The 13,624-nt window shown below is 42.4% G+C and overlaps 1 protein-coding gene across 2 annotated transcripts in view; it reads right to left on the reverse strand.

The window, feature by feature from the left end:
• The window catches only part of LOC134530976 (vascular endothelial growth factor C-like), a 674,879-nt gene extending 661,517 nt beyond the window's left edge, over positions 1-13,362 (reverse strand). For both annotated transcript variants that reach the window (XM_063366365.1, XM_063366366.1), the window contains exon 1: positions 13,006-13,362. In XM_063366365.1, the coding sequence (XP_063222435.1) occupies positions 13,006-13,338 (333 nt within the window). In that variant the 5' untranslated portion in view covers positions 13,339-13,362. The remainder of the gene's footprint in view (positions 1-13,005) is intronic.
• Between the last annotated feature and the right edge of the window lie 262 nt (positions 13,363-13,624).

The following is a 13,624-nucleotide window of genomic DNA, read 5'->3' on the forward strand; positions in this document are numbered from 1 at the left end:
CGGTCTTCCTCGCAGTCCTCGCTCACTAGGAGTAAGGCTGTCCATCTGCGTAGGCACGCTCTTTGGGATCATTTAGCTAGGTATATCTAGGTCGTCATTATGCTCGTGGAAACCGCACATGCTTAACATGGGTCCCAGTTAAGAATTATTCTTCGGTGTGAAGCTTGCTTACTCTGGATGCACTCAGGCAGTGGCGTGAGCTCCGCCTCTGACTGCGTGTTGCGGGATTGTCAGCGTTTGAACTTTCTATCAGGCCGTGGGTGGTTGTAGGTCTTCCCTTCATTTGTTTAGATGCGTTTTCAGTCGCTTTGCACTGACTTAGTGTTGCTTCTAATTCAGTTAATCGGGTCCGTTTCATCCGTCATTGTGTGCCTACGTTCGATGTTAGATATTGATGGTTAATGATAGGTAGCATCCTTAGTAATGATGTAATGGTGTATGCGTACACTCAGTTTGAGTAAAATTTACGTATTTAAATGTTGCTATAATAACATTTATATCGCAAGGTTTAACGTATATTCTTTTGAGAGGTGTATTATGGGGTTCTGCTATACACGTCCTAGGGTTGATAATACTAATGTACCTGAGATTACGTAAGGGGGGATACGTAACATAGCTTTCTTATCCTGTGTTGTAATGAAGTTTTTGGTCGAGTTAATAAGACGTCCATTAACTTTGGATATGCACCTAAAGGCGAAACAATTCAAGTAAGACGATTCATTGTTACGTTTGTTGTTCAAAAATATCGTCATAACTATTCTTCATGTACCTAAGACTATATCTCTAAAAACTTAATAGATGTGGTCACTATAAGCGTGTATGATGATATAAATGTGAAGAACTAAGTGATAAGATAATTTGTAAATCATTGCTTATGTTACCTTTCTTTTTTTTAGATAATTGTAAAAATAATATTTATAAAAAAAATACATGATTAAAGTTACATATATATGTCACCGTTTCTAATCTTTCATTTCATAAAAAGATTACCTTAAATTCTTCAAAACAAACAGTGTACTGTATGCTAAACTAGCCTTCGCTAGTATTTTGCTCTGGTCACGTGTTATTTGTTCGCCCAGCTAATGTAATCAATCCGGGTGGTCAGGGGATTGGTTACAAGATCTGCGCCACTCTGCTGTCCGCAGCAGTTAATCTGTTTGTTTCTTCTTTTTCATGGCTACATCGGATCGTGGAGACGGTGTTGGATGGGTTTATAGGCTTCATAAGCCTGAACTCATCCAATACCTATCGGAGAACGACGTGAGTACTGACGGTGCGGAAACCGTTACGGAGTTGCGAGCCCGTCTGGTCGCGCATTTACGCGCGTCCATAGTTGAAACGTCTGGCAACCCAGTTGGTGCCTTCTCTCCCAAAGTTCCCGCAGTAAGTGAGTTTACAGATCCGTATGCTCCCAAACTGTTCTTTTCTACATTAAAATGTCTACCATTGCTGGATAGCAACCATCCTAAAAAGGTGTTAGATTTCTTTTTAGAGGCGGATCGCCTACACAAGTTGCAATTGATTTCACAAGATATCTTCCTAAAGGGATTATTAACGAAATGCGCAGGGGTTTACGTAAATACGTTAACGGAGGCGATAGTGCAGAGGCAATCATATGCTGAATTTAAACAATCAGTCCTTCAGGCTGTTTGTCCTCCTCTTGTCATGGAACAGTGTAAACGCGATTATGTATTACGTTTACAGTCACCAGTTGAAAGTGTGTCTCAGTTTATAGATAGTGTGATAGCTTACGCCTTGGTTCTGGGGTTTCATTTTAAGGAAAGTGAACTCGTGGAGTTGATAATGGGCAACGTTTCGCCGGTCGCCATTAGTTTGTCAAGTATGTTGTCTCTTCCTCATTCCTTTGAGGAGTTACGTAAATGGGCGATTGCTGTTGACACTCGCATTTATGCACAAAGCAGATTCACATGCGGTAACGAGTTCAATACATCATATAGTAAGGATGAGCATAAGAACGTTACACCAAAACGCCTTACATCCAATCTTAACACTAATGTTGTTGTCACCCAGAATGGGCCTCCACCTATGGCTAATGTAAGTCCTCCTGTAGCCCAGACTACGGCGCGCAGTCCGGCGGCAGACACACCGCGTCATCAGGTACAGTCGGGGACACAATATTCTCACCGCCGGTGCGCGAACTGCACTCAATTCGGCCATGCTGTAACCGATTGTCAAGCTCCTAGGGTAGACTTTCACAACAGAACTTGTTTTAAGTGTAAAAAGGAGGGACACTACCGGGCTGCGTGTCCGGAAAACCGGTTTTGACGGGGCGTAAAAGAGGTCGTCGCCGTCGGTTCCTTCGTAAAGCCTCTTGTCAAAATCCGTGTTTACATTATGTACAAGTTAAACTCAAAGACCTTTTTTTTCCCGCATTAATCGATACGGGCGCTACACGATCTGTGGTGAGTCAACAATTTGTGAATGCTCTCATGAAAATGAAATGCTTTTCGTCTACGTCTTTTATACAGCAACCTATAAATATGTGTGTGGCTAACGGTAACATTATTTCGTCAGACAAGTCTGTGATTTTACACATAAAATTGAAACACTTTTCCTGGTCATGGAGTTTTGCTGTGGTGGATGGCATATCTCCTGAATTCATTATCGGTCTGGATTTTTTAAGTCATGCCCGAGCTGTGATTGATTTGAGTCATCATGAATTATGTTTTGACTTCGCGCCCACTTACAAAATTCCGTTGCACGCCAGACAGCAAGATGACACCGTGTTTGTATGTCCAGATGTAGACAGTGAAATACCGAGATGTAAACTAGATGAAGTGATCGCCCAGTATCCCGACGTTATTACTAAAAGGATTGGGAAGTGCGATGTCCTTCCATACCGGTTTTACCTACGTGATGAAATACCAGTCCGCAGTAAGTGCTATCAAGCGTCTCCGCCAAAGTTACAGGCCATGCGTGAAATTATTGATAAACTTATTAAGGAGAATGTCATTGTGCCTTCAACTTCCGACTTCAGCACTCCTACTTTCCTTGTACGCAAAAAAGACGGTGTAAGTTGGCGCCTTGCTCATAATTATATTCCGCTCAATAAGAAAATAGTTTACCAGGATGTCTACCCTCTTCCGACAGTAGAGTGCGCTCTTCAGCATTTAGGTAAAGCAAAATATTTTTCTACAATAGATTTAAACAACAGCTTTCACCAGATTTTACTTCACCCTGCTTGTAGAAGATATACTGCCTTCTCCACTCCATTCGGGCACTTTGAATTTAATAGATTACCCATGGGAGTCACATTTGGAAGTCAAGCCATGAGTAGAGTCATTGATCACATCCTGGCAGATATAAAATACAAATTCGTATTCAACTATATTGATGATATTATTATTTATAGCAACTCCATGAAAGAGCATATCACCCATGTTACTGAAGTTTTAAATAGATTAAGAGCGGCCAACCTCACGATAAATCCAAAAAAGGTGGAATGGGGTAAAACTTCAGTTATGTTTTTGGGCTACGTTTTGCACCAGGGTGAATTGCATATGAATCCGGATAAAATAGCACCCATCATTCATTTTCCCAGACCAAATAATATTAAGGGTATTCAACGTTTTTTAGGGCTAATTGGTTATTATGCTAGGTTTATTCAAAATTATGCTACAGTGTGTGCTCCTTTAAACCATTTAAGAAAAAAGAATGTCAGCTTTACATGGGGTGACGAACAAGAGGAGGCCTTTCAAAAGTTAAAAAACCTAATAACGTCACCACCGGTCTTGATACTTCCTGACTTCAGTAAAACTTTCGCTGTCCAGGTGGATGCCTCTAGTGTAGCGGTAGGGGCAGTTCTGGGACATGTTGAGCAGGGTAATTTGAGACCGATAGCATTTGCCAGTAGGACACTGTCGGAGACTGAACGTCAGTTCGGTGTATATGAGAAAGAAGCCCTAGCCTGTCTTTTTGCCTTAGAAAAATTTGAGTCATATGTGGATAATCGAGAATTTGACCTATACACAGATAACCAAGCCCTAAGCTGGTTATTCAATCATCCCCATCAGTTAGGTAAACTAGGCAGATGGATCCTACGCCTATCCAAATTTCGGTTTAATATTCATCATATACCTGGTAAAGATAATATTGTTGCCGACACGCTTTCACGCATGTTCAACCCCGATGAATTTGAAATTAAAAAAGAAAATAATAGTTTTATGGCTCAGATACACGCCTTTCAGTTATTCCCAGAATCATATTTAAACATCCGTCAATATCAAGATGAAGATTCCCTATGTCTAGCGATTAGGAAGGATTTGCATAGTAAGAGAAATGTTCCATATATCATCGATCAAGGCTTAATATATTTTACGGGTAAGATAGGCAAGGCAAAAAAGGCAGTTGTTCCCAAGGCGTTACGTCCTATGATCATGTGTTATTTCCATGCTTCTGCCATAGGATGCCATCTAGGCATCGAGAAAACCATCCAACGTATTTCAAAACATTTTTTCTGGCCTGAAATGAAACAAGATATTAGAGATTATGTTAGAACTTGTGTTGATTGTCAAATGTCGAAGCCTCCCCGCAATGCCAAAAAAGGCCTGTATGTCGCCGACCCTCCCATTGCTCCTTGGCACTGTATTCACGTTGATATTTTCGGCCCGTTGTCTCGTTCAAAAAAAGGAAACATTTGTGTGCTAGTGGTTATTGATATATTCACAAAATTTGTAATATTACTGCCCCTTCGCAATATGAAAGCAGAAACCATAGTTAAGAGTTTGACAGATAATGTGTTTAAGTTATTCGGACCTCCAAACATAATAGTGTCTGATAATGCCCCATACTTTCAGTCCTCTGTGTACAAGAATTTTACCTTTCAGTGGTCGGTCAAACCTGTGTATAGTTCGCCATATTTCCCTCAGGGCAATATGGTGGAGCGTGTTAATAAGGTCTTGAAAGGAATCCTTACATCTTTTTACCGGTTTGATCAGACTCTGTGGGATTCCGATTTGGCATTTATAAACATTGGGCTTAATTCATCGATACATTCAGCGACAGGTTTCCCTCCCTGTGTACCTTTCTTAGGTAGAGACTTGTCCCATCCACTCCTAAACCAATGGGGTCTTCCTCCCATCGACTCCAGCTTAGATGCCAGTTCGCTTAATCGAGTGTTGGATACTGTTTCCTGTAACTTGGAAAAGGCGCGCCACGATGTGGCCATGTCATATAATAGAGACAGATCTGATCATACATATAAAGTAGGTGATTTGGTACTTGTAAGATGTTACAAACTTCCTAATCTTGCTTTTCAGATAAATTCTAAACTTATACCCCCCTATGAGGGACCGTTCATTGTGGAGCGATTCCTCGGGGTTAATACAGTCCTTTTAAAATGTGTTGATAATCCTAGGAAATTTCGTAAGGCCCATGTAGCTCAATTAAAATTCTTTTTTCAAAAGTAAGGTACGGTGTGAGTAGGCTGTTGAATTAGGTTGTTTAGTTTTTAAGGTTTTGTTATGTTGTGTGCCCAGTTGTTCTCTCTCCTCCCCCTTGTTTCAGTTGATCGCGATCGTCCTTGTCTGTTTCCTTCGTCCTTCCCTTGTGCTGCTACTCTGGAATCATGTCGCGTGGGACCTTGCGGTGGGTTCGAGCGGAGCCGTCTGCCCGGACTTGGGCTACATCCTCTCGGAGCGTACCTCGTCTGCCTGCAGTTGAAGATATTCGATCGTCGCCTGCTCAGTGTTGGTGTCGTGAGTAGACACCAGTGGAACCTCATCTCTGGACCTCGCCGTGCTTCGACTAAACGACGCATCTCGGGGGCATCTGCAAGAGTTGTGCCACCCGCTTATACTTATCCTTCGGCCTGAAGAGGGGTATTGTGGGACGGTTTGGGCGTTTTGGCACCCTCACCCCGGCCGGTCTTAGCCTTGGATAGTGTCTAGTGTCTCAGCCATCAACAACTATTAAACATTCTCTTCTACATTCTACTTTCAACCCTCTTTTAGAGACCTGTACGTGCTTTTTTGAGACTTAACATTTTCGCTGGCAAGAGGAACTTATGGAGGGGGAAGTTGTAGCCAACACAGGACTCGAACCCAGCACATCACTCCCCTCCGTCCCACTTCCCCCACTCCAACGGGCAGCCTTTCCTCACCTACCAGTGCCCCCTCCACCATTCCTCCTCCCTTCCCCTTTTTTAGGTCGACAGTAGCGCCTCTTGTGGCATAGATTTAGTGGGGTATAAATAGGGCCGCCCGACCGGTCTTCCTCGCAGTCCTCGCTCACTAGGAGTAAGGCTGTCCATCTGCGTAGGCACGCTCTTTGGGATCATTTAGCTAGGTATATCTAGGTCGTCATTATGCTCGTGGAAACCGCACATGCTTAACATGGGTCCCAGTTAAGAATTATTCTTCGGTGTGAAGCTTGCTTACTCTGGATGCACTCAGGCAGTGGCGTGAGCTCCGCCTCTGACTGCGTGTTGCGGGATTGTCAGCGTTTGAACTTTCTATCAGGCCGTGGGTGGTTGTAGGTCTTCCCTTCATTTGTTTAGATGCGTTTTCAGTCGCTTTGCACTGACTTAGTGTTGCTTCTAATTCAGTTAATCGGGTCCGTTTCATCCGTCATTGTGTGCCTACGTTCGATGTTAGATATTGATGGTTAATGATAGGTAGCATCCTTAGTAATGATGTAATGGTGTATGCGTACACTCAGTTTGAGTAAAATTTACGTATTTAAATGTTGCTATAATAACATTTATATCGCAAGGTTTAACGTATATTCTTTTGAGAGGTGTATTATGGGGTTCTGCTATACACGTCCTAGGGTTGATAATACTAATGTACCTGAGATTACGTAAGGGGGGATACGTAACATAGCTTTCTTATCCTGTGTTGTAATGAAGTTTTTGGTCGAGTTAATAAGACGTCCATTAACTTTGGATATGCACCTAAAGGCGAAACAATTCAAGTAAGACGATTCATTGTTACGTTTGTTGTTCAAAAATATCGTCATAACTATTCTTCATGTACCTAAGACTATATCTCTAAAAACTTAATAGATGTGGTCACTATAAGCGTGTATGATGATATAAATGTGAAGAACTAAGTGATAAGATAATTTGTAAATCATTGCTTATGTTACCTTTCTTTTTTTTAGATAATTGTAAAAATAATATTTATAAAAAAAATACATGATTAAAGTTACATATATATGTCACCGTTTCTAATCTTTCATTTCATAAAAAGATTACCTTAAATTCTTCAAAACAAACAGTGTACTGTATGCTAAACTAGCCTTCGCTAGTATTTTGCTCTGGTCACGTGTTATTTGTTCGCCCAGCTAATGTAATCAATCCGGGTGGTCAGGGGATTGGTTACAACCGAAATACCTATTTAAAAAATGTGTGCGTGAACTTATATACGCCTATTATAAGTTAAAACTTATTTGCCGTAATATAAAACGAAATTTAATTTAGCATGCAAATAATTAATAGAAATAAAATAATAAAAGGACTGAGGTGATATTTAAATAAGGTTGTTGAAGTATAAATTCAATCAAATTACAATTTTTAATAAACACTCAGTATTCACTATTAATACAAACACGTTTTAAAATTAATTATTAATTTAGAAAAAGAATCGAGATAAATTTTAATTAATAAGAAAATCAATAAATAAGCTGAATGTGTATTCTTATATTTAATTTTAATTATAGATAAAATAATAATGTAGTAAATAATAATTTATAATGCAAATCAATTATATATACGGGAACATAACCTCACTTATATAAATACACTTGAAAAAGATTATAAACACGATTTATATAAATAATGTTCACAATAAATCATTTGTTTAAGTATATGGACCAGTTTCTAATATCAATCACTAAAGTATAAGATTTAAAAGCACATATGTGATTTTTAGTTGTATGTAGCCTTTTTTTTTCATCCTATGAAAATCTCGTTTAATTGTGCGCGCGCATCTTAAAAATTCATCCGCGTCATTTATTCATAACGCGCATAAAGAAGTATAACTTCAATATCCTGGAAGCAAACCCCAACTCTCGCACGTGTGAAGAGTCTCTGGGACCTCACACATGAGTGTCTCTGTGAGCAAATGAGTGGCCCGGCTCACTACGGGCAGAGATTAGGGCAATATACAGCTGTAACTCCAGGTCCGATTCCTCTCGAGGGGAGGGGGGGGAGAAGCCAAAAAAAGGGATAGGGGGGATCTCAGTGTACTACACGTACCAATATGACGGCCGTTTGTTTACTTTTGTATCAGCTGTACTTGCACTGGAGGTAAATTTCAGAAACAATTTCAACTCACATCATTTATCATTTGTTATTACTGACCAGTAATATTTTGATCCAATTTTCTTTCGAACAAGCTTAACTACAGTCGTCTAATAAAACCAGGCTAGAACAGCTGATACAAATATAAACAATCGTCCGCCATATTGATACGTGATAATCGGGGAAAAGTGGAGGAAAAAAACGGCTTCACGTCTGACGACTAATGCTCCACCTGTATCCCGTCCTGACCTCTGACTGCGGGGCAGATTATTCCGACCTACGGGCGGCATTTTCACCTGTCCCCTCCCACATACGCGCCCTTTAGGGTAGGTTGGGAGAAACTTCCAGTTCGTTTTTAATACATTCCAGAGCTTATTTAAAACAGAACTTCTAGGGATCACTCCCTGTTGTTTGATCGGGACGGTATTAGAGCTTCGGCAATGACCAGCGGCTGGGGCTCACCGCCTCAGCCCCGTAACCTCACTCAGCTGACCAGACAGTTGGCTGTGTCCTGCTGGCTGCGGGTCAGCAGGAGCGCGACGCGGCTGAGGCAGCGGCCGCTTGACCAATGGCCGGTCGTGCTCCGGCGCTCTCAGCTGTTTCCCGCGCCAGCACCGCCGCCTGGCGGTAGTCACTCCAAGCACCCCGTGTCCAGAGCTCACCAGACGGAGAGGGGGCAACTTGCTACCAGAAAGATACTATAACTTTTTAAAAAAACTGGCTATGGTTATTTTTGCATACATGAAATACGTTCTTCGAGATAACACTGAGTACTTCTTACGAAAATTAACGCATAAATTTAATTTTTTAACCTGGTAAAATATGATAAAATTATCAATATTTTGACTTAATATGGTTTTATTATGCTTATTAAGTGCGCAGTTAACACTGCAATAACTATTCATGGATCGGTTTACAAATAACTTTTAACTAGAGACCTGAAAAATTCGCGTATGCATTCAGTGATAGGCTAGAATTCAAATACATATACCTTTTAGATGATTTTGCTATTGGCTTACTGTTCATCTTGACGAATCTCAACCAATTATAAACGTTCAACCAAAGAAGGATCGAATCACAAACAAACCAGATGTGGAGACTTACAAGTCGGCAGCCAATGAACTTGCGTTGTTTTCCCAAGTGTACAGGGGAATGTGCAGTCTATCCTGAAGGCCATCGAAACCGCGAATTTTTCTGGTCCCTACTTTTAACTATTAGAGATACTGGGGCAACACAAAGCCTAAATGCCCGGGTAAGAATCCCAACCCAGTATTACTGCGACCACTATTTGCAATGTAACTGCCAAGGCCACGTTATTTTCCCGAAAATATTCTCTCGGACGAACTGTGTGTTGAAACTGTATAGCATTGTCTGTGTTTCGTGGTTAGCTGGGGTTTCTCCCCATGTACACGTCTACTGTCAGCACACCAATCACGGCCATCCAGTGCGGAAGCAAACGCGTCCTGAATGGCCCGGCCAGACGACCGCCAATTACAAGGAAGCAATCGCTATCACGATCGTACATGATTGCAGTCTGATGAGCGATCAGATTATTTCGTAAAAAAAATACACGCCCCTAGCAATGGTCGATTCCTTTCGTGATTTCCCTGACCTCGTCGGTGAGACGTGTCCAAACCCCGACCCACATCTGTAATTTGGCCTGTCGGCAGTGACGCCACTTTCTGCGAATGCTGATCATTGTGGCTTTCTAGATCACTTGGAAGTTTCAGAGACAATCATTTGGTGATTACACACCCTCCGTATGCCAACCCTTCGCATCCTTATGCTAGATCCTATCCCTTTCTCAGCAGTGAATAGTCTCATGGTATACTTGACTTACGACTTTAAAGTCAATAGTTCAAGTACTCTCTAGTGCATGGGAATTTAGAATTAGTTTGTAAGCCGTTTTCCATTAAGCCTATGAAAACAACTTTTAAAAAAAAAAATCTCTCCTGGTCGAAAATGTCATTTTCCCATAACGGGTTTCTCTTTAATATACCTATAAAATTTAAAATTAACATCCAGTTTTCCACTATTAGAGGACTCCAACATTTCGAGACATATCTCAGCGCCAAGTTCGTCTTCTAATATTATCGCACTTCTTCTTGCGGTGTTTTGATCGCCGTTATTTTGATTCGTCTCAAGAGATATTGAGTCATCTCCCAACTCCTTTCGTTAGAGATAATGAGGGTCTACACAAGTGGAAGCCATTCATCATATAACGATTTCTCTAGAATGTGCAAGACTTTGGAGTCTGTCCGGGTAGTCTCCCTCTCCCCCCCCCCCCCACGCATTATTTCGATCTATCTAACCCCTTCGCTGCCAAAACCCTAGAAAAATTTCCCATGTTATAGATTATTGTCCTACTTTGTATTTTGCACATTTCACTTGTATTTTTATAGTTCTGTTCTAACCTCATTGCAGGCAAATCCAAGGGGAAAGTTTTATTTTTTTTTATTTACACTGCCCAGAGTATGTGGTTCGAACTGCAAGACCAACCCAGCTGGATTCATATTTATGAGTACTGAATTGGCACCTGGTACGAAAATCACTATGATTTTAAAGACTCTGTTGATTAAAGCCCCTGTAAAAATCCATAGAGAACAAACGTTTCAGGCACGTTATATTAAAGTTGAAGAAACATTACACTTTTTCAGCATGTTAACGTTACAGTTCTAAAATATTATATGAAACAGTGAGTGATGTGTAAGAAACTGTGTGCGGCGATGCATATGGACGGCAATATTTTCATTGGTTAAAATACGGCAACTGTCTAGACTGCAAACGAATTGTATCATTGGATCATGAGTTCATTAATACTCCTAAAGAAAAATACGGGACCTGGAAAAAAATACGTTTTACTCCAGGTATGTGCAACCTAGGTAGATGATAAAATCTGTTGCGACCGCCTATAAACAAAACACGTCATCGTTATTTTGTGCAAGAGTATGGATTCCTCCTTTGTAATGGAAAATATCAGAAACTGGGCAGGTCTTTGGTGATACCGATAGACGCGGATATCGTCGATTGATTAAAAAACCAATCAAACGCCAAACATTTGTATGTTTTTGCAATGTTTTAGATAGGATCAAAGTCGTTTCAACATGCCTCAAGCCAGTCCAAGCCAACTAATCGACAGCAACTGGACACGTTCTTTAATGGTTCCTGTAATGGGGGAGAATTATTTAGGATTTTTTTGGACAAACGCCATTTTCTGGTTACACTATGGGTCATGAGAAACCTCAATAACAAAAATGGTGGATGCAAACACATACACAGCAAGCCAAAATAAGCCGATGTAAAAAAGAAAAGACATAGACAGCACAGAAAATTCCGTGGGTGCAATGATTTAGAAAAATATTACAGCACACTGTTTTGTCTTAGGAAGCATAGCGTGTTGCCTATGCTGTCGTTGTGGTGTCCAGAATATATGTTTAGTATCATCGCTGTGTTCCTCTGTCTGTTACTGTGTTGTCCAAAGATGGGTTTTTGTCTTTATTTACTGTTTTCGTTGCAATTGTCTAGTCGTTGTCAGCAGCTGAAATAATTTTCCTACTAATTCCTTCCAAGGAATTTTCTGAGCTGACTTTTTTTTTTTTGACATCGACTTATTTTGGCTGTGTGTTTGTATTTAGATTTTTTATCGTTAATGAGGTTTTCTTATGAAATACAGTGTAACTAGCAACGGCTATGTACAAAAGAACATCGCATAGCAACTTAATAGTCAAATCACATTCTCTCAAGGTCAGCTGACAATGAGTGGGGAAAAAATGTGTTTATTTACAGGGAATAATTACGGTTCGATTCCATGACAGGCTAAAAATTTTAACATGATTTACTTTTGGACTTTCTTCCCAAAGCCTATGCGAAGAGGGACTCTCACCCAATGAGAAGCCCTCAAACAAACAAGCGTCGAATGACGGGTGACCCAGTTAAGGCATCTCTTAGTGAGCCGCGAATAAAATAAACAAACATTTACCCCAGTGTGTAGAAAGAAAGCGGAGACCATCCTAGAGGTTACTGAACCCTCGAGATTTTCCAATTACAGATTATTTCGTCCTTGGAGCTAATAAGTGTCTGATTTGCTTCATTTTTGAATGGACATGTAGAAGAAGTGTTGACCCAAACATTTATAGCCCAGCTTAAGGACGGAAAGCCAATGTGAGAACAATTGAGTCCCGCTGTGTACTGATACTGGTAACTAAGATACGAGAAAAGACCCCCACATCACGTCTTGCCTTGCAGGCCATTGAATCCAGCACTGCCGCTGCCCTACCTCTGCGGTTCTCTCGGTTTCGCGTCGCGCCTGTGCACAGCTATGTTTGATCAGCTGGCGGTACTCAGTGATACTACAGAAGCTGCGACTTGCGCCTCGAAAGCAAAATAAACAAACGTAAACGTAAATTTAAAAAAAAAGTGCTAAAATAGAGTATAAACCCACTGTAAATATTTTTTGCAATACAGTAGAGCCTCAATTTTACGTACCCGGGATTTACTAAATCTCACATTTAATGTATTTATTTTATTTGCAGCATCATTTTTGTTACAATATAAATTTAAATGCAAATCATTTCCCGCTACTTACGTTTCAACAGTGCTGCATTTAACAGCCAACTTTCAGAAGAAATGTTTGAACGGATCACTAGACGTTTAACGTGAATATTAATGTTTATTTATTGTTATTGCGTGTGGCCACGGCTCCTTTGTTTGCCATTGTAAACAACCGTGATTGTGTCACTCACCGGGGGTGCAGTCGCCGGCTCCTGGCCGTCCTCCGGGTCCAGCTGGTCGTCCTCCAGGTCCTCCTCCTCGGAATCCAGGTCCTCGTCGTAGTAGGCCTCGTCGTCCGGCGGCGCCTCCGTGGTGGTGGTCGTGGTGGTGGTGGTGGTGGTGGTCGGGTGGTGGTCCAGCCGCCTCAGCAGCGCGTCCAGGTTCGCGTACCGGCTGACGCGCGCCGCCGCCCCCGGGGGCCGGTACGGCCCGCCGGCGTAGCGGTGCTGGTGCCGCAGCTGGAGGCAGGACGCCGCCTGCGCGAGCACCAGCACCAGCGCCGCCGCCGCCGCCGCCGCCCCCATGCGTCGTCGTCGTCCGCCCGCGCTCATGAGGCGGGCCGGGGCCGCGTCCGCGCCATGTCCCGCACGCACGCACGCGCACGCACACGCACGCTCTGCTCCCGGGGGGGACCGGACCGGACAGGGAGGAGAGGTGTGGACGGCGCGCAGGCCCGCGCCAGACTGGCCGGCCGCGCGCTCTCCCGACGAGCGCCTGGCGGGGAGGGGGTGACGCCGGTGCCTCGCGGCGCACGCGCAGTCCGCTCGGCCGCGCTGCCGCCCCGCGTCGCGCGCTCTGCGGCCGACACCG

This window comes from Bacillus rossius, chromosome 3 (genome assembly GCF_032445375.1).
Source record: "Bacillus rossius redtenbacheri isolate Brsri chromosome 3, Brsri_v3, whole genome shotgun sequence".
NCBI lineage: Eukaryota > Metazoa > Arthropoda > Insecta > Phasmatodea > Bacillidae > Bacillus > Bacillus rossius.